This window comes from Electrophorus electricus, chromosome 8, assembly GCF_041902795.1.
Source record: "Electrophorus electricus isolate QZ-2024a chromosome 8, ASM4190279v1, whole genome shotgun sequence".
Classification (NCBI taxonomy): Eukaryota; Metazoa; Chordata; class Actinopteri; order Gymnotiformes; family Gymnotidae; genus Electrophorus; species Electrophorus electricus.
The window spans coordinates 23104511-23123083 of NC_137504.1; the positions used below are offsets into that span (position 1 = coordinate 23104511).

At 41.2% G+C, this 18573-nt stretch overlaps 1 protein-coding gene across 2 annotated transcripts; it reads left to right on the top strand.

The window, feature by feature from the left end:
• Positions 1-2031: 2031 nt before the first annotated feature.
• On the top strand, positions 2032-18521 carry adamts8a (ADAM metallopeptidase with thrombospondin type 1 motif, 8a). Of its 2 annotated transcripts, XM_081719600.1 has the most exons (9): positions 2034-3099; positions 5462-5701; positions 6875-7007; positions 7459-7626; positions 12518-12816; positions 14268-14454; positions 14673-14845; positions 15492-15667; positions 15821-18521. In XM_081719600.1, exons 1-9 carry the CDS (start codon positions 2371-2373, stop codon positions 16545-16547), a joined length of 2832 nt encoding a protein of 943 aa, XP_081575726.1. In that variant the 5' UTR covers positions 2034-2370; the 3' UTR covers positions 16548-18521. The 2 variants fall into 2 exon arrangements, with proteins under 2 accessions (XP_081575727.1, XP_081575726.1); XM_081719601.1 differs by lacking the exon at positions 7459-7626 and having other exon boundaries at positions 2032-3099.
• The last annotated feature ends 52 nt before the right edge of the window (positions 18522-18573 follow it).

Genomic DNA, 18573 nt, shown 5'->3' on the forward strand with positions numbered 1-18573 from the left:
AATAAACTTAGTCCACTCATGCACATAGATGTTAATAGATGCTTAATCGTGCCGTGGCTGCATTTTAACGCGGACTTTTAACCTGATTCCTTGTGGGCTCTGGGGGAGTCTTTCTGCAGTACTTACGGTAATGTTTAACGAATCCTGGAACTTTTGTTGCCTATTCGGTACCTCAGTGCAATATCACATTTATATCCACAAATTTGCAAATTCGCATGTGACGCACTAGAGATTGTCATTAGAGCTTCGTTGAATAATATATGTTCCAAAGTTATCATACGTTTCCCACGTTTGGTTTAAGCCTTGGTACACTTGTCAAACACACAATCATCACTGCGACGTGGTGTTACTTGTTTTATCCTTAAAACATGCACACGATATCTGACCCAAATAGTGTTATCCTGATTGTTTAAAAGAAAGGCAAGCGAACATGTGGGCTGTCCAACACCCTCATTTCATCAGTGCATAACAGACATACTGTTCATACTGTAATGGCATGTTATATAGTGGTTTATGTATAGGGAGAACAGTGACTGATGCTTGGGGCCAAATGTTAGTGAGTAGTTTGGTTTTATGGAAAACCGCAACACTTGTATTACACGTTCACATGGCTAACGAAGCACTACTGATTAATTATCTAGAGTAATGCTGCTGACCATATACACCCTAGCTACTGTGGGATGAAACCAATCAATAATAATTACCGACGATATGGTTAATAACGGATGAGTCATATAGCAATGCTATAATTTTTAAGAAAATGCAGGACTACCTTTTTCCAATATCTCAGTATTAAATAGACAGCCTAAATACTATATTAACATGCAATATATAATTAAAATCTACTCATCTGTAATCACATACGCTAATAATAATGCACTCGCAACACGCGATCGCAATGCAGGCAAGAAAGGACTTAAAATACGCGTGCGCCATCTGATGGTGACCAAACCACAGTAAGAACTCAAACAATGATACATGTCACGCTCTCTTGGAGTCTGTCAAAATCTTCAACAAACTCATCTGGAAATCGCCAACAATTAGATTGCATCTTTTGAACTGTTACTGGTCTTTCTCTCCATTTCTATTTAAATTCTATTTAAATCATTTGTCTTTCGTGGATTACTGGGCCATACCAAAGGTCACATTAAAAATGATCCAGCACTGCCGCTCACCGTAAGTTACAGGAATCGCAATAGTTCTTCGCGCGTGGCTTCGCTGTCATAGCGCAGTACTTGAATAGTTGTGAACAGAAATAGTTACGTCCTCCTAACAGAGAAATTTATTTCTAATATTGCACTTGTAGTCTAGGGTTTATACAAAGTCAGAGTAATTAGAACGCTCCATGATAATTATAATCTGAATGCTTTTAACAGTATACACTGAGGACACGCGCACCGTGACACAGACACCCACCCACCCACCCAGACACACACACACACACACACACACACACACACACACACACACACACACACACAGAAAGAGAGAGAGAGAGAGAGAGAGAGAGAGAGAGAGAGAGGATATATTAATAGAAAGACGTCCCCTGAACACAACTGCAGACTGTACTCTTTAACACCGTAATAATCTCACCCTACAAAAACTGCTATTTTCTGCGTGTCTTCCTTATACTCGCACCTGTTTTAATAACATTTTAGAGTATTATCTGTATTGTGACAAGTAGCCTAACTGTCTTTCGTTATTAAAAGATAATATTTTCTTAAAAGATTGACGCACGCTTTCCCGCTCAAACAATTCAGCAGCTACATATATTACCAAACGTCACAGGATTGCAGTTTTCCATCAGTGCAGTTTGTGCCGCCTGGTCGGTTAATAATAGGCGCCTATAAGTCAGACCTGCACTGTTCAAAAGGGGGCGTGCAGGGAGCCCCCATTGGATCAAACTCGTGGAGTTGTTGGCGTTCTACTGTGCTGCACGGGGGAGGGGGTGGGTGTGAGGTTGGTATGAATATCAAAAATAAACCGCGCACGTTCAAGAAGATCATGACTGTATAAATACCACCGACACAAGCGCTCAACACCGACACACAGTGATCTGGAAGAGTAATCTACTTTTCTCAGGACTCTAAATTTATGCCGAACTTTGCATTTTTGGTCTTACTGTTAAAGGACAAAAGGATTACTAAACTGCTTCTGAAATGAACTGATTTGCTTCAGTTCAGACTGGACATTTTACCCCATACCTACAGTATCGTGCAGTTTCGGTGTACACATTTTAGCATTAATACATTTACAGCTATATGTTTGTGTGAGTACTTAATAGAGTGTTGTTGCTATTTATTTTCCGTATTTGGGTTTTAGACCTTTTTTTTGGAAAAAAAAAAAACAAAAAAAAAAACGGAAACGTTTATGTCAGCGGTTACCATGTGTTGTCACATTCATTTAATCTTGGCAACAGTTTTGCTGACTGAAGTTGTGAAATGTGAGTCTATAGAGTCCGAGGCGATCATACCAGTCAAACTGTCATCGAGAAACAGTTGGTTTGGGAGGAGTGAAGAGCGACAGATTTTCAGAATTAATGCATTTGGTCAAGTTTTCACGCTAGACCTGAGCCCGGATAATAGTTTTGTAGCTCCGACGTTAAATGTTCAACGTATCAAAGCAAATCATCTCTCAGCTTTTCTGAACGGCTCCAAAAATGAGAATATTCCCAAGAATGTTACTGAGTCCAGGGAAAGTGGAGACGACCTCAGATACTGCTTCTACAAGGGCACAGTTAATTCTGACAAGGAGTCGGTGGTCTCTGTTAGTCTCTGTCGTGGCATACAGGGAACGTTTTTGACGCATGGAGATGAGTACTTTATTCAGCCTGTCGCAAGTGACAAGAAAGGGACATCTTTCTCGCAGATGCACTTCATTAAAAGGCGCGTGTTCACCAGAAATCAAGCAACTTCGAAAAATAAGTTTGAGCGTGTAACGGACGACAACCACTTATTGACTGACAGCATCCTTTGGTCCCGTGAAAAGCATGATGGCAATCAAAGGCGGGAAAGAAGATTTGTGTCAACCGCAAGGTACATCGAGACCCTTGTAGTTGCTGACTCTTCAATGACTCGTTTCTATGGAGACGAGATAAAGGTAAATGTACTTGCGAAAGTTATAGTGTTACGAATTAGGTTCATAGATCATCTTGAATGTTGTTACATTCATTTTTCATGAATAAACGACATAAAACCTTTCTTTATAATCGTCTTTAACAGGTTCTCGGCCTTCTTTTAAAAAGTGTAGCTAGCTCGTGCATTAATACATTAATTAATGATACATTGGCTACATTTAGTGCAAAATTTAATTGTTTCGCATTTTATTTCTAATATTTTTATCATTAATTTATTTAATACGCGGAATATTTTCCATTTTAATCTCGATCTGGCAAGTGCCTAACCGAGTTTCCAAGAACAGTCAATTTCACGTTTCTGGACGTGTGTGGGCGGGGTGAGGGTAACGCAGATCTGTGCGTAATCCCAAACTGAAGCCCGGGCTCCACCAACATTCTTTCAACCATGACGCGCGAGATGAACCGTACCAGAGGTTAAATCTTCGGTTTGGCAACCCGAATAACACATGTGGCAGAATTTTATCGTCTTTTGCAAAAGGATAAGTGGCTGCTGTTTACTTTAAATGTAAACATTTTAACAGCTCACTCTGCTACAATTTCGTGCGCAAGAAACGTTTTGGTTGTCTCAGATCAGTTTATACGGATTCATTCGCTAATACTTTTTAAATATCAGGAGGTTGTTTTGTCAAGGGCTGGATGCCCATAGATGAATTTTGAGCATATTTTGTATGCGTCTACTTACTAGGGTTTATTATAGTTACTTAGTAGATGAGATGTCTTTTTTGCTGTCATCTGTATGAGGAAAACATATAGTCAACCCGTGTTTACTACCACAGACCTTGAGCACAGACTGTGGCCACAAATATTTACTGGTCTCCATGTTTAGTTGATCGTGTTTTCCTCTTGGTATGTCCCTCCATAAACAGAAGACCGAGAATTCTTTAAAACCTTTCTGTTGATACTTTTAAACAGTGTATAATTAACCGAAGGTGACAGCTGTCACTCTTTATTAAGAAAATGGGTACGTGTGTGTTTTTAAATACTGACGGGAAATACAGGAGAGAACAATTATTCAGGGAAGTGTAAGTGTCAAATATTTCCATCATAGTATGTTTTTCTTCCTGGCGAATCACAATGGCACTTTAAACACTTTGTACTGTAAATGAACAACAGATGTAATAGTTTAAAAAGTCTTAGTGAGGTGACCATTATTGTTTTCTTATCTAAATGTTTAAAAAATTTGCCATCAGTTAATTGTAAAAAAAAAATGGACATCATCTTTCATCACCAATTTCACATAGCATGTTAGCATCAGACTAACAGAGAATATCACTTACTGGCATCAGATCCTCTGAAGTTGTCTGGGTATGCAATACACTACCAACCACACAGGCCACCAGCATTTGAGAAATGGTGTATGCTTGGCTCTCACACAAGCCTGTCCTATGCTTGTGGTTTGCAGTCACTGCTACAGCTGGTAAATGAAGTTGTAGTGTTATTATGTGTGAAATCCCGCTGTTATAATAAATTGACATATCTGGAATATGACACCCCCTTTAAAATACATGCTTTCTCATTCTTGAAGTGTGACAGTGCCTTAGGCGAAAGGGCAAGAGACACGGAGACAGAGAATGAGAGAGAGAGAGAGCAGGAGAGAGAAGGATGAAATAGAAATGTTGGCATGAGGGCCTTGAGTTCGGCTGAGCACCATCTGGAAGAGAGGAGAGGCCAAGAAGAGTTTGTTTTTGAGCCCCTTCCACCCATTTTATTAATGGAAAGAAAAACAAATGTTTAAATATTTCAGTCCCAAAGGCTTTTAGATTCGGGTCACCCAGCACCACCACCACTTATCTTTTAGATTCGGGTCACCCAGCACCACCACCACTTATCTTTTGCAGAGTTATAGGTATTCTGCCTGATGAGCAGCTCCCGTCTTAAATGCCTTCTGCATTTTCTGCTCGCATTTGAAAACAAGTGATTCCAAAGAAGCACGACTATAAAGTAAAACAACATGTCGAGGATGAATTCTGAATCCATCCAAATGGGCTGAACCTGCTGGTTTCTCTAATTTAGAGTTTGATGAACTGCCCCCTGTGTGTCAGGGTTTTGGCCTTTAGGATAAAAGAAACTTATAGCCTTTGGCTGGAATGATGTTCTGAAGGTCTTTTTGACCCATGCACATTGTCCAGCCCACAGCCATATAGTTGCATTCCTGTTTTTGAACAGCTGTGCTAAGGGTTTTGCAGTTTTGGTTTGTGGCTGTACAACCACTCTTATACATTTTTTTTCACTTTTATATAATGGATTTAGAAACAATTTCTCTCTCTCTCTCTCTCTCTCTCTCTCTCTCTCTCTCTCTCTCTCTCTCTCTCTCTCTCTCTCCAGCATTACCTCCTGACCCTGATGAGCATGGCAGCGCAACTGTACACCCACCCAAGCCTGAAAAATGCTGTGAGCCTGGTCGTTGTTAAGATGCTGGTGGTAGAGGATGAGGAGGCAGGGCCTGAGTTGTCTAGCAATGGAGGTGTAGCCCTACGCAATTTCTGTGCTTGGCAGCAACTCTTCAACCCGGCGAGTGTGCGCCACCCTGAGCATTATGACACGGCCATCCTGTTCACCAGAGAGGTACGTCGAACCACAGACAACACTGACAGCTGTCGTCTTGAGCTACTCAAACTTGTCAAATGAACCGAAATGGGCTCTGAGCCTATTTTTATGTTTTCGCCCCATTTTAACAGTTAATAATAAAGTCTAAATAGAAACACAGGGTTATATATCATTCTGGTCAGCTCAGACAGGGCTTCTGGTGTCCTTTTTTATTCAACTGGTCACATGACTTTTGTCCCACATTGCATTCGATTACTGTAATATTACACTGTAGCTAATTTCTTAACCATTCACTTATTCGGTTATAATGACTCTAAGACTGAGAGTGTGCTCAGGTTTCATCTGTGGGTCACGGTCCAAGTTTTGGACTCATGAAGGTTTCTGGTAATGTAAGGAGTGGAACATCTAATCCCTTATTTACTATTAAGATTAAAAAAGTGTCTGGATCATTTACTTAATCAAATTGCTGGGAGTGATGACAAGAACCCTCCTCGTGACATTTCTTCGAAGTACGAAACTACAACTATGTTTATCATATGTGGTGGACGAACACAGTCATTGAAATAATTTGATTAACTAGACCTTTGTGCATGGCCCTCAAGCAGGAAATGATCTGTAAAGCCTGTGACCACATGGCTTACTGGTGAACCTACCCCAGCCACCCTGTCTGGCCACAAAGGCACCATATCCATGATGCCTTACTGGAATTGGTACAAGTAACCGACACTCTGCTGCCCTTTCCTGTAGCAAGTGGCACAGCAGGATGGGTGATGCTCCTGGTTCCACCGGGTGTTGGATAGGGACACCTCCGTAGGTCTTTCCCAGTCAGGGCCACTCAAATCGGGGTTGATTTGTGCCCGAGAAATCCCTCAGACAACCGCCGTCGCACAGTTAAAGTTCCTCTTGCTTGGAGTCTGCCTCCAATGTATTTGCTTCATTTTACGATGGAAACACTGACAAATATATTTTGCTGGCAAGAGCCTACTTTTGGGGGGGAAAAAGTCTGTCTGGAACTAATGGAGCGATGTCTGGATATCAGTGTCTGAAACGTGTCCTCCCTCTGCTCTCCCTCCTCCCCTCTCGGACCTTTCCTTCTCTCATTCTCAATCCTGCTTTCTTATTGTCAATCTGACCATCCTTTCTCTCTCTCTCGCACTCTCTCTCTGTCGTGTTTCTCTTTCACACCTCTAGGATATTTGTGGACATCAGCATTGTGACACCCTCGGTGTAGCTGATGTGGGCACCATGTGTGACCCCAAAAGAAGCTGCTCAGTCATCGAGGACAACGGCCTCCAGGCAGCCTTCACCGTGTCACATGAACTCGGTAGAGGTCTCACACACATGCAGAGACACACAGACACACACACACGCACACACACACACTAGCATGCCACCAGACTCTCCTCCATGTCTCTGTCTGTCAGCTCACCCTCACAGAAAGTCTGGACCAGAGTGGATGCCCCAAATTTAGACTGAGTCATTCATTAGCATGAGCCAAACCTTCTCAGCTTCATTTGAACAGTTTCCATGGTCTTATTTATACCATTACAGAATGACCAAATTGTAATCACTTGAGAGAATATTTTTATTCCATGAGATCACCTTAATTGAAAGCATTTGGAATTTGGAAGTTCCTAGTAAGTATGTCATAGGAGATTATTTCCACTTAAAGGACTCTTACAAAAATACTATGTCTGTTGAACAATAACAACTAATCATCCAGTTTCAGTACCAAGCTAATTCTCTCTCTCCTTCTCTTTTTCTATTTCTCAAAGGCCATGTACTTAGCATGCCACATGATGACTCTAGGAACTGTGAGAAATTATTTGGGCATATCGATGGCCACCACATAATGGCTCCCCTCTTTGTACACCTCAACAAGACTCTTCCGTGGTCACCATGCAGCGCACTTTACGTCACTGAGTTTTTCGACAATGGGCACGGTACGGCCAAAGTCACTGCCTGATCCCATTACGCTTGCCAAAACCTCTCAGACTGTTGGTCTCAAGAACATTAGGGGGTAGTGGGATGTTGAGTGTTTTGTGCTTTTGAGAGTTTGCTTGACAGTTGGTTTTCTCTCCTTTAATGTGAGGTTTGGTGGGGTTTGTGGGAGTGTGGGAATGAAAGTAGGCCATATTTCCTTAAAACCAAAAAGCAATATCATTCAATAACTTTTTCTAAATCACTCAGCTATCATTATGTAGTTAATGCACACTTGCCATAGAAAATGGGTTGTGTAATTTTGATTTTGGCATGTGGGGAAAAAAATCTATCTGTAATAAGGAGGTCTCATTTTCACAAGTTTATTTTCTTTCACTCCATTTTTAAGTGTGCGCCTCTTCTGCCTTTAATTGTCCCTGAACCACTAATAACAGACCTGAAAAACTGAATATTGCAAGTTTTGATATTCTCAGCAAAATAACATCCCATGCTCTCTCACTCTGTCTTACTCATTCTCTCTCTTACTCTCTCTCCCTCTGGGTGGTTTTGCCATCTTAGCGCAATGTAGACAGGTGAGCGGCACATGCTAGGCATGCCTGAGACAGTTACAGGAATCTGTTCCTATGATCGCTGTCTCCACCAGAAAATAAACTTTAAACCTCTGCAAACTTTTCACCACACTGCAAATTAAACAATTATGCAAGATGTACCTCTAAGCACTCCGAAAAAGGGGAGGATGAAAGAAAAAGAAATGGCATTGCAGTATCTGTGGAATATCTGCGTTGAAAAATAGCTGACATATTTTTGCTGTAGTTTGATTTATCTCAGACAATATTTCAGTCTACGCTATCCCAATCCCGTTCTTCCTCTGAGTCATCCTCGGTGACTAACACATTCCAGCTTTAACAACTGTTTTCCCTCAGACCTCATGCATTGCCAAGCGCAGACAAGAGTGCTGATACAGCCCCGAGGCTCAGTTATTTTTTACTGTTAACAAAATCTCGTATAGTGGTTTTAAGTGTGAAACTGTCAAACAGTTTGCCTCATGTGGCTGAAAGCCACCCCCACCCAAATGAAATGTACAAATCAAAGAATTTAAGACGCACAAAGACAGACAAGAAGCTTGCATAAGCTTATGTCAAGATGTTACACCTTGACCAAATTGGAAATCATTACAGGAGGGGAACTTGGGGTCATCATGGCAGTTCCACAATGTTGTGGATTCAAACATTTAATATGTAGTGAAGTTAACATGTAGTCAGTTTAACATGTAGTAAGGTTAACATGTAGTCAGTTTAACATGTAGTGAGGTTGACATGTAGTGAGTTTGACATGTAATCAGTTTAACATGTAATGAGTTTGACATGTAGTGAGGTTAAAATGTAGTGAGTTTGACATGTAGTGAGGTTAACATGTAGTGAGTTTGACATGTAATGAGGTTAATATGTAGTGAGGTTAACATGTGAGGTTAACATGTAGTGAGGTTAATATGTAGTCAGTTTAACATGTAGTGAGTTTGACATGTAGTGAGGTTAACATGTAATCAGTTTGACATGTAGTGAGTTTGACATGTATTGAGTTTGACATGTAATGAGGTTGACATATAGTGAGGTTAACATGTAGTGAGTTTGACATGTAGTGAGGTTAACATGTAATCAGTTTAACATTTAGTGAGTTTGACATGTAGTGAGGTTAACATGTAATCAGTTTGACATGTAGTGAGTTTGACATGTATTGAGTTTGACATGTAATGAGGTTGACATATAGTGAGGTTAACATGTAGTGAGATTAACATGTAGTGAGTTTGACATGTAGTGAGTTTGACATGTAGTCAGTTTAACGTGTAGTGAGTTTGACATGTAATGAGTTTGACATGTAGTGAGGTTGACATGTAGTGAGGTTAACATGTAGTAAGGTTAACATGTAGTGAGTTTGACATGTACTGAGTTTGACATGTAGTCAGTTTAACATGTAATGAGTTTGACATGTAATGAGTTTGACATGTAGTGAGGTTGACATGTAGTGAGGTTAACATGTAGTGAGTTTGACATGTAGTGAGGTTAACATGTAATCAGTTTAACATTTAGTGAGTTTGACATGTAGTGAGGTTAACATGTAATCAGTTTGACATGTAGTGAGTTTGACATGTATTGAGTTTGACATGTAATGAGGTTGACATATAGTGAGGTTAACATGTAGTGAGATTAACATGTAGTGAGTTTGACATGTAGTGAGTTTGACATGTAGTCAGTTTAACATGTAGTGAGTTTGACATGTAATGAGTTTGACATGTAGTGAGGTTGACATGTAGTGAGGTTAACATGTAGTAAGGTTAACATGTAGTGAGTTTGACATGTAGTGAGTTTGACATGTAGTCAGTTTAACATGTAGTGAGTTTGACATGTAGTGAGTTTGACATGTAGTCAGTTTAACATGTAATGAGTTTGACATGTAATGAGTTTGACATGTAGTGAGGTTGACATGTAGTGAGTTTGACATGTAGTGAGTTTGACATGTAATGAGTTTGACATGTAGTGAGGTTGACATGTAGTGAGGTTGACATGTAGTGAGGTTAACGTAGTGAGTTTGACATGTAGTGAGTTTGACATGTAATCAGTTTAACATATAGTGAGTTTGACATGTAATGAGGTTGACATGTAGTGAAGTTAACATGTAGTGAGGTTACATGTAGTGAGTTTGACATGTATTGAGTTTGACATGTAATGAGGTTGACATATAGTGAGGTTAACATGTAGTGAGCTTAACATGTAGTGAGTTTGACATGTAGTGAGCTTAACATGTAGTCAGTTTAACATGTAGTGAGTTTGACATGTAGTGAGTTTAACATGTAGTGAGGTTAACATGTAGTGAGTTTGACATGTAGTGAGTTTGACATGTAATCAGTTTAACATATAGTGAGTTTGACATGTAATGAGGTTGACATGTAGTGAAGTTAACATGTAGTGAGGTTACATGTAGTGAGTTTGACATGTATTGAGTTTGACATGTAATGAGGTTGACATATAGTGAGGTTAACATGTAGTGAGCTTAACATGTAGTGAGTTTGACATGTAGTGAGCTTAACATGTAGTCAGTTTAACATGTAGTGAGTTTGACATGTAGTGAGTTTAACATGTAGTGAGGTTAACATGTAGTGAGTTTGACATGTAGTGAGTTTGACATATAATGAGGTTGACATGTAGTGAGGTTAACATGTAGTGAGTTTGATATGTAGTGAATTTGACATGTAGTGAGTTTGACATGTAGTCAGTTTAACATTTAGTGAGTTTGACATGTAGTGAGGTTAACATGTAATCAGTTTGACATGTAGTGAGTTTGACATGTATTGAGTTTGACATGTAATGAGGTTGACATATAGTGAGCTTAACATGTAGTGAGATTAACATGTAGTGAGTTTGACATGTAGTGAGTTTGACATGTAGTCAGTTTAACATGTAGTGAGTTTGACATGTAATGAGTTTGACATGTAGTGAGGTTGACATGTAGTGAGGTTAACATGTAGTAAGGTTAACATGTAGTGAGTTTGACATGTAGTGAGTTTGACATGTAGTCAGTTTAACATGTAATGAGTTTGACATGTAATGAGTTTGACATGTAGTGAGGTTAACATGTAGTGAGTTTGACATGTAGTAAGGTTAACATGTAGTGAGTTTGACATGTAGTGAGTTTGACATGTAGTCAGTTTAACATGTAATGAGTTTGACATGTAATGAGTTTGACATGTAGTGAGGTTGACATGTAGTGAGTTTGACATGTAGTGAGGTTAACATGTAGTGAGTTTGACATGTGAGGTTAACATGTAGTGAGATTAACATGTAGTGAGTTTGACATGTAGTGAGTTTGACATGTAATGAGTTTGACATGTAGTGAGGTTGACATGTAGTGAGGTTAACATGTAGTGAGTTTGACATGTAATCAGTTTAACATATAGTGAGTTTGACATGTAATGAGGTTGACATGTAGTGAAGTTAACATGTAGTGAGGTTACATGTAGTGAGGTTACATGTAATGAGTTTGACATGTAGTGAGTTTGACATGTAGTGAGCTTAACATGTAGTGAGTTTGACATGTAGTGAGTTTAACATGTAGTGAGGTTAACATGTAGTGAGTTTGACATGTAGTGAGTTTGACATGTAATGAGGTTGACATGTAGTGAGGTTAACATGTAGTGAGTTTGACATGTAGTGAGTTTGACATGTAGTGAGTTTGACATGTAATGAGGTTAACATGTAGTGAGTTTGACATGTAATGAGGTTAACATGTAGTGAGGTTAACATGTAGCCAGTTTAACATGTGAGGTTAACATGTAATCAGTTTAACATGTAGTGAGTTTGACATGTAGTGAGTTTGACATGTAGTCAGTTTAACATGTAGTGAGTTTGACATGTAATGAGTTTGACATGTAGTGAGTTTGACTGCAGGCCCGTAATGGAAATCTCCTGATGGGAGAGAGCGCGCCGACTCACTCACATCAGGCGGTGGAGAGGGTTATATGTTGCCAGCTCCTTTTCTCCATAGGGAGAAGAGTTCCCTGAAGCTACAGAGGTGCACACCTGCTTGGTTCGAAAAAAGTGGTGGTTTCAGGAAGTACCGCAGCACTGGAATATGCCTATAACACTCAAGAGAGGAAGTGCAGCTATCTATACAGTGTAATTAAAGGAGCAGGAATCTCTAGGCATGCATTATATAGTGTGAGTAGTTAAGCAATAAACATTAGTTGTAGTAATAAGAGCATACCTCAATTGCAGTCTTTTCTTTCTCTCTTCCTATCACATGCTTCTGTTTCTTTTTTATAAACATCCTCTCTGTGTGTATTAAAGACCTAAATCCTGTGCCTCCAGTTTTTCACTGCGTGCCCCATTCCCATTTCAGGTGACTGCCTGCTGGATACGCCCGAGCAGACCCTGCCCCTCCAAGCTGAGCCACCGGGACAAGCATATGGCCTGGACCGACAGTGCCAGCTGGCATTTGGCGAGCAGTTCGCCCGTTGCCCCAACACCCCAGATGACCAGGCCTGCATCCAGCTGTGGTGTCAGGAGGTGGGCAAACCCCAGTGCACCACCCGCAACGGGAGCCTGCCCTGGGCCGAGGGCACGCCCTGCGGGGAGGGGAGAAGCTGCCATGTGGGCACGTGCGTCTTGAGAACACCAGGAAACATGGAAGAGGAGAAAGTACGTTCAGCCAAAGGACAGGGACTGGGTTTGAGTCAACCCCTATTTGTTTTTTGGAACATTTTTGTCTATCAGAACACAAAACATGCAGGGCAAGAAGAAACCACCACTGAATGCCTTTCGTCAGATTTACAACCAGTGTGGGGTTTTTAAAATGTGTTTTCCCTGCATTGTTATTGTGTTTCTTCTTTGTTTACCACTCTTGATAGTCTGTGTTCTGTTACTGTCACATATGCTGGCCACTTGCTTTATTCCCCCTTTAAAGTGTCTTTCTCTCACTCCCTTTCTGTTTCTCCCAACCTTTAACTTTCTTTGTCTGTTTAAGATCACCCTCTTTGCTTGCATGGACACATTCCTTATGGCACGTTGTTTGGGTGTCTGTACGTGTTTGCATCACTCCGAGTTAGACTGTCCGTTTTTTTGCCTTTAGAAATCCAGGCAGCTCCTCCTCTTGGACCCCAACTGGGCCTCCTCTTAGAGCTGCTTAAAATAATCAATCTGGTTGAAACCCTGCTCCTAAATGCCAGACCGGCCGCACCTCCTGAAGCCAGAGAGAGGGTGAGAAGAAGGGAAGGAGAGAGAGAGAGATTAGGTGTTCATTTGCAGAGTATCTTTAAAATGTCGGGATTATTTTTGGATCTTCCATTTAAATAGCAGTCACATTGTATTGAGTAAAGCACATACAAAAAAGGGTGATTATATTTGGGGCTTGGTGTGTTGGAAGAGCTAGCCCGCAATGCCAGACGTCCTGGCTGTGAGTGGGAATCTGCGAGCCAACTCTTAAAAGAAGGAATAAATGAAATGTGGCATTCATGTGCATGCCACAAGCACCATGCTTAGAAGGCAGGCAAGGTCTGTGTGGCCTTTGCATGTTTGGCATGTGGGGGAGGGGTTAGCGAATGGCAGGCGTTCCAAAGTCTACCCCACCGAGCCAGTTCTGAGGGAATTTTTAAAAAATATATAATATATATAAATTAAAACTTTGCACAGATGTAGCTCAAAATATCTGGTTTATATTTTTATATGGTCACTCAAAAGGGATGTGAAATTTGCCTTTAAAGCTGAATTTGCAGAGAGAATGTTCATCATGTGCTTGACTTTCTTGAACTCACCATATGCATCGGAGAAGCAGTGGCAGTGACAGATTAATAGCTGAACCCTCGAAAACCTAGTAAATGTTCCAACTGAATTTACAGTTTTTTTTTACTGATCTAAAGTATACCTTAAGGCAAGTTGTCAGATGTAGAGTGGTACGGCACTTTCCCAAGTTAGTTTCTTTTTTTTTGTTTTGCCCGTCCCTTTTTTGTTTTTAGCTTTTGTTCTTTTTGGTTTTTGCATGTCAATTTTTTGCTCATCTCCTAAAAGATAGCTGTTTAAAACAGACCTCAGGTTCTCCAGATGCCATTTTGAATGGTGAGGTGCACATCTGTTAGCTCTCGCTTGTGCTCCAGGTACCAGTGGATGGCAGCTGGGGCGCATGGGGTCCCTGGGGCTCCTGTTCTCGGACATGTCATGGTGGGGTTGAGTTTTCGCGGCGCGAGTGCACGGACCCAGTGCCACAAAATGGAGGGTTGTACTGTGTGGGCCAGAGGGTCAAATACCAGTCCTGCAACATCGTACCCTGCCCAGGAAACCATGGTAACATTCTATAAATGCAACAGCCTGTTCTCTGAATTTACATTTTGGGAGACAAAGCATGGTAGCTGTGTAAATGGGGACTCTGTTTTAACGTCAGGGTTCACATTTCATCCTGTTTTCCCAGCTAAGGGTGCCATTAGTGCATGTCCTTAGTCAATGTCCCTGTCGCTTCTTCTGTTTGTCTGTGGTAGCTTGTAAGCAGCTGCTCTTTTCCACAGGTAAGAGCTTCAGAGAGGAGCAGTGTGAGAAATACAACAGCAACCAGTACTTGGACACGCGCGGGAACATAAAGCAGTGGATCCCGAAGTATTCTGGAGTTTCCCCCAGGGACCGCTGCAAGCTCTTCTGCAGAGCCAAGCATAGCAACGAGTTCAAGGTCTTCGAGGCCAAGGTGCTTAGGAGATGCCATCTCTCTTCCCCGATCCAGTATGAACGATTTCACTGAAGATACGCAGTACGCATCGTCCACCAATTCCTCTGTTAGCCTGCTCTATTCCTAACCTTAAAGTCTGAATCCCTCTTGAGATCCACTTCTTTCCTGAGCACTGATGTCTTTAAACTCTGATTAAACACCTAAGTCCAAAATATTTTCTCTGTAGTACAATGTGAAATCCTAGCCCCCTAAGCCATGCTGTCCTGTTATTGCTATAAACTCCTGAGTGCACTTTCCTGCAGCTGGTGTTCCACACAGTTATTGTAGTTGGGTTTGCGTCATTGGTGTAATAACTTTGCCTTGTTTTCTTTTGATGTGGTCATACTGTACAACTACTTTACTTTTAACTGTAAATGCCTTCACTCCAAAAAAAAAAAAACTTAACAAAACACAGGAACCTTTTAGGAATGTCTGGACTGTCTAGGCATGTTAAACCGATGTTCTTGTGCGTCATAAGTCTTTGTGCTTTCTTTGTGTGTGTGTGTGTCTGTGTGTGTGTGTGTGTGTGTGTGTGTCTGTGTGTGTGTGTGTGTGTGTGTGTGTGTGTGTGTGTGTGTGTGTGTGTGTGTGTGTGTGTGTGTGTGTGTGTGTGTGTGTTGACCAGGTAGTGGATGGTACAACCTGTGGTCCAGATACCACGTCTATCTGTGTCCAGGGCCAATGCATCAAGGCAGGCTGTGACCAGGTCATAGGTTCCAACCTGAAGTTAGATAAGTGTGGCATCTGTGGAGGAGATGGGTTAAGCTGCAGAAAGATCAGTGGCTCTCTGAACAAAGCTAGGTAAGTGAGGAAAAAACATGAACCTTACAAATATTACCAGCTTTGGAGAGATACATAGCCAGAGGGGGAAACTGGTAAAACAGCACTGAAGTTCTTTGACAGAGTTCTACTGACTAGATATTAGGTAAGGTGGGTGAAATTATATGTCCACAGGTTTGGCTACAATGATATTGTCACCATCCCCACCGGGGCCACCAACATAGATGTCAAGCAGCGCAGCCACCGAGGTCTCAGACATGATGGCAACTACCTGGCGGTGAAGGCTGAGGATGGCACCTACATCCTGAACGGTAACTTCTCTGTGTCGACAGCTGAGCAGGACATCCCAGTGCGTGGTGCCGTACTCCGCTACAGTGGCTCCTCCACCACCCTGGAACGGCTGCTCAGTTTCCAGGAGCTCCAGCAGAGCATCACCATCCAGCTGCTGTCCACGGCTGGTGACGCCTCACCACCCAGGGTCAAGTACACCTTTTACTTGCCCAGGGGTGTGCCTTTCGAGCGACCTGGCGGCCTCTCCCCGCATGCCATTCTCCCTTTTGGTGCTGCCAACTGGGTACTGGGTGAGTGGTCTGAGTGCTCCAAAAGCTGTGGTTCAGGTTGGTCACGGAGGAGTGTGGAGTGCCGAGATGTGGCGGGCTTGCTGTCATACTCTTGCGACGCGGACCTGCGGCCGGCTGACATCCGGCCATGTGGGGATCTGCCTTGTCCTGCCTGGCAGATGGGGCCCTGGTCGGCCTGCTCACGGACTTGTGGCCCTGGTGAGCGCCAGCGGGGCGTGCTGTGTGTGGACTACACTGGCAAGGCCGTGCACCCGGACAAGTGCAGTCTAGACAAGAGGCCGGAGGCCGAGCCCGGGGAGTGCTTTTACCAGGACTGTTAAAACTAAGGGGGGGGATGGGGAGACTGCAGCATGGACTTCTGTAGTATAAGCAGTGAAGGGGATATCCAGTAACATTTAAAACCCTTCTCTTTTCATTAGGCATTTGACCATGCTTCAGAAGCAACCAAGGAAACTAACATGAACCATGGGTGCAGAATTCACTTGTCAAGCATAACCAGGGCATTTGGTATGAGGTTTTATCTATGTGACAGAGTAACTTACTTCTCATTGTTGTTCATATTCTCCACTTTTGCCTTCAAATCATCTAACCACTATCAAAGATGGGTTTTTTTTTTTGCTTTCCACCCCTTTAGCATCTACCTCAAATCTATTTTTAAGAGAGCATTCTGTTTATACCTTTACCACAAAGGAGTTTTACCTTTGCAGAAACCTGCTGAAGCTCTATTCAGATAATAACTGGTCAAATACCTCCATATTACAATGCATTTTAGCCTATGTCAGACTGAAAATGTAAATGAGAACTGAATCTAATATTCAGAGCTACCTGAATCATAGACACAATAGCTTCACAAGCTGGAGTGTCTGGCTCTTTAGACTGCATCTGACTGCCTTTATAGTAGATATTCTTCCTATATGCTCTTATAATCACTTATAATTGATTTTGCAGATTTTATTTATTTGCCATACTGTGTTCTGTAGCAATGAGTTGGTTAACTATTAAAAGTTCATAATTTAATACTGGTTAATATTACAGGTGGAAAGCTTTCGGATTTTACGTATTTCAACACTGGAACATTTTTAAAGTATAGTCCTTAGTCACACAGACATGGTTGAAACCTATATGCAGACATTGAATCGGCCTGTGCTGGAGCTCTGGGATAAAGTTAGGGCATTTAACTTCTGATTATCAGCTCTTCAGATTTGCCTATGGGTATCGAGCCGCTTTTTAGTTTATGAGGCACTGCAGTTAGAAAAGTCCCTCTGAGCAGTAAACACTGCTTTTCACCTTAGCTGAGCTGTCATCGTGTTTATAAACAACAGTATTGAGACGTAACTGTGATCACAGGCTGTCCTTTCCTTTGCCTTTTCCACCAACATCCACTGGTAGACATTAGGGATGATATACACAAACAATACCAGGGGTTGCAGTAAGAAATAATTTAGCACTAATTGTTAGCTTACTAGTGGCTATTTAGCTATTTGGATAGAAGTATGTATAAAATGAACATACTTTATAATCATAACGTTTCATGCCAAAAAGCTTTCTTCTGAATAACACAAACATGCTTGTATTTTGCAATCTATGATTCTTCTTTCTTTTAAGCTTCAGTGGTTTCGATATGTCATGTGGATATAAACCCCTGTGGGAAAAAAAAAAAAAAAAAAGGTTTATCATATTGGAATGCCCTGAGATTTTTTTTTAAAGGAAAAGAAATATCTGCTTCATATCTGATGGGCAAAAAAAAAAACAAAAAAAAAAACGGTAGTAAATTCTTTGCCATGTAATGCTCACATAACACTTGTCTGACACATTAGAGTAGTGCAAACAGGGTGATCTTTGCTCATCTGCCCAGTAGAGTACTGAAATATCTTTCAGAGTCAGTTGAGTCATTTACACTTTGTAAAATGAAAAAAAAGGTGTATTACATATACAGTAAATGCAACGAGAGACAAAATGTATTTATTTTTCAATCTATTTGCCTATTCCCTTGCATTCTCAGACCCAACAGAAAAGCTAGAACAACTGCATAAAACACAGATTTAAACACATTTTGTTGGTCTTGCATTTGCATTCCTTTTAAATGAAAAAAAGAAAATTTCTGAAATTATGTAGATCTGAAACTTAAGTGTTCTATTCCTTCAGTGAAGGTCTGTAAGATGCTATTGTTAATAGCTTCCTTTTAAAGCTATTTATTTTTCTACCTTAAGACACCTAACAGTGTTTTATTTCTTGTTGCTGCTGTCTATCCAACATAACTGTTATTGAAATCATTTATTAAAGATGTGTCTCGACTTAATGTTTTATTTGCTGTGATGCCTTAACAAGCGAAGTCCAAAAGAATAG

Excerpts from the sequence above, each read along its gene's own strand:
- adamts8a (XM_081719600.1), top strand. The coding sequence starts at position 2,371 with ATGTCAGCGGTTACCATGTGTTGTCACATTCATTTAATCTTGGCAACA. Across the intron at positions 7,627-12,517 it reads GTTTTTCGACAATGGGCACG|GTGACTGCCTGCTGGATACG; the intron begins GTACGGCCAAAG and ends TTCCCATTTCAG. Across the intron at positions 15,668-15,820 it reads GGCTCTCTGAACAAAGCTAG|GTTTGGCTACAATGATATTG; the intron begins GTAAGTGAGGAA and ends ATATGTCCACAG.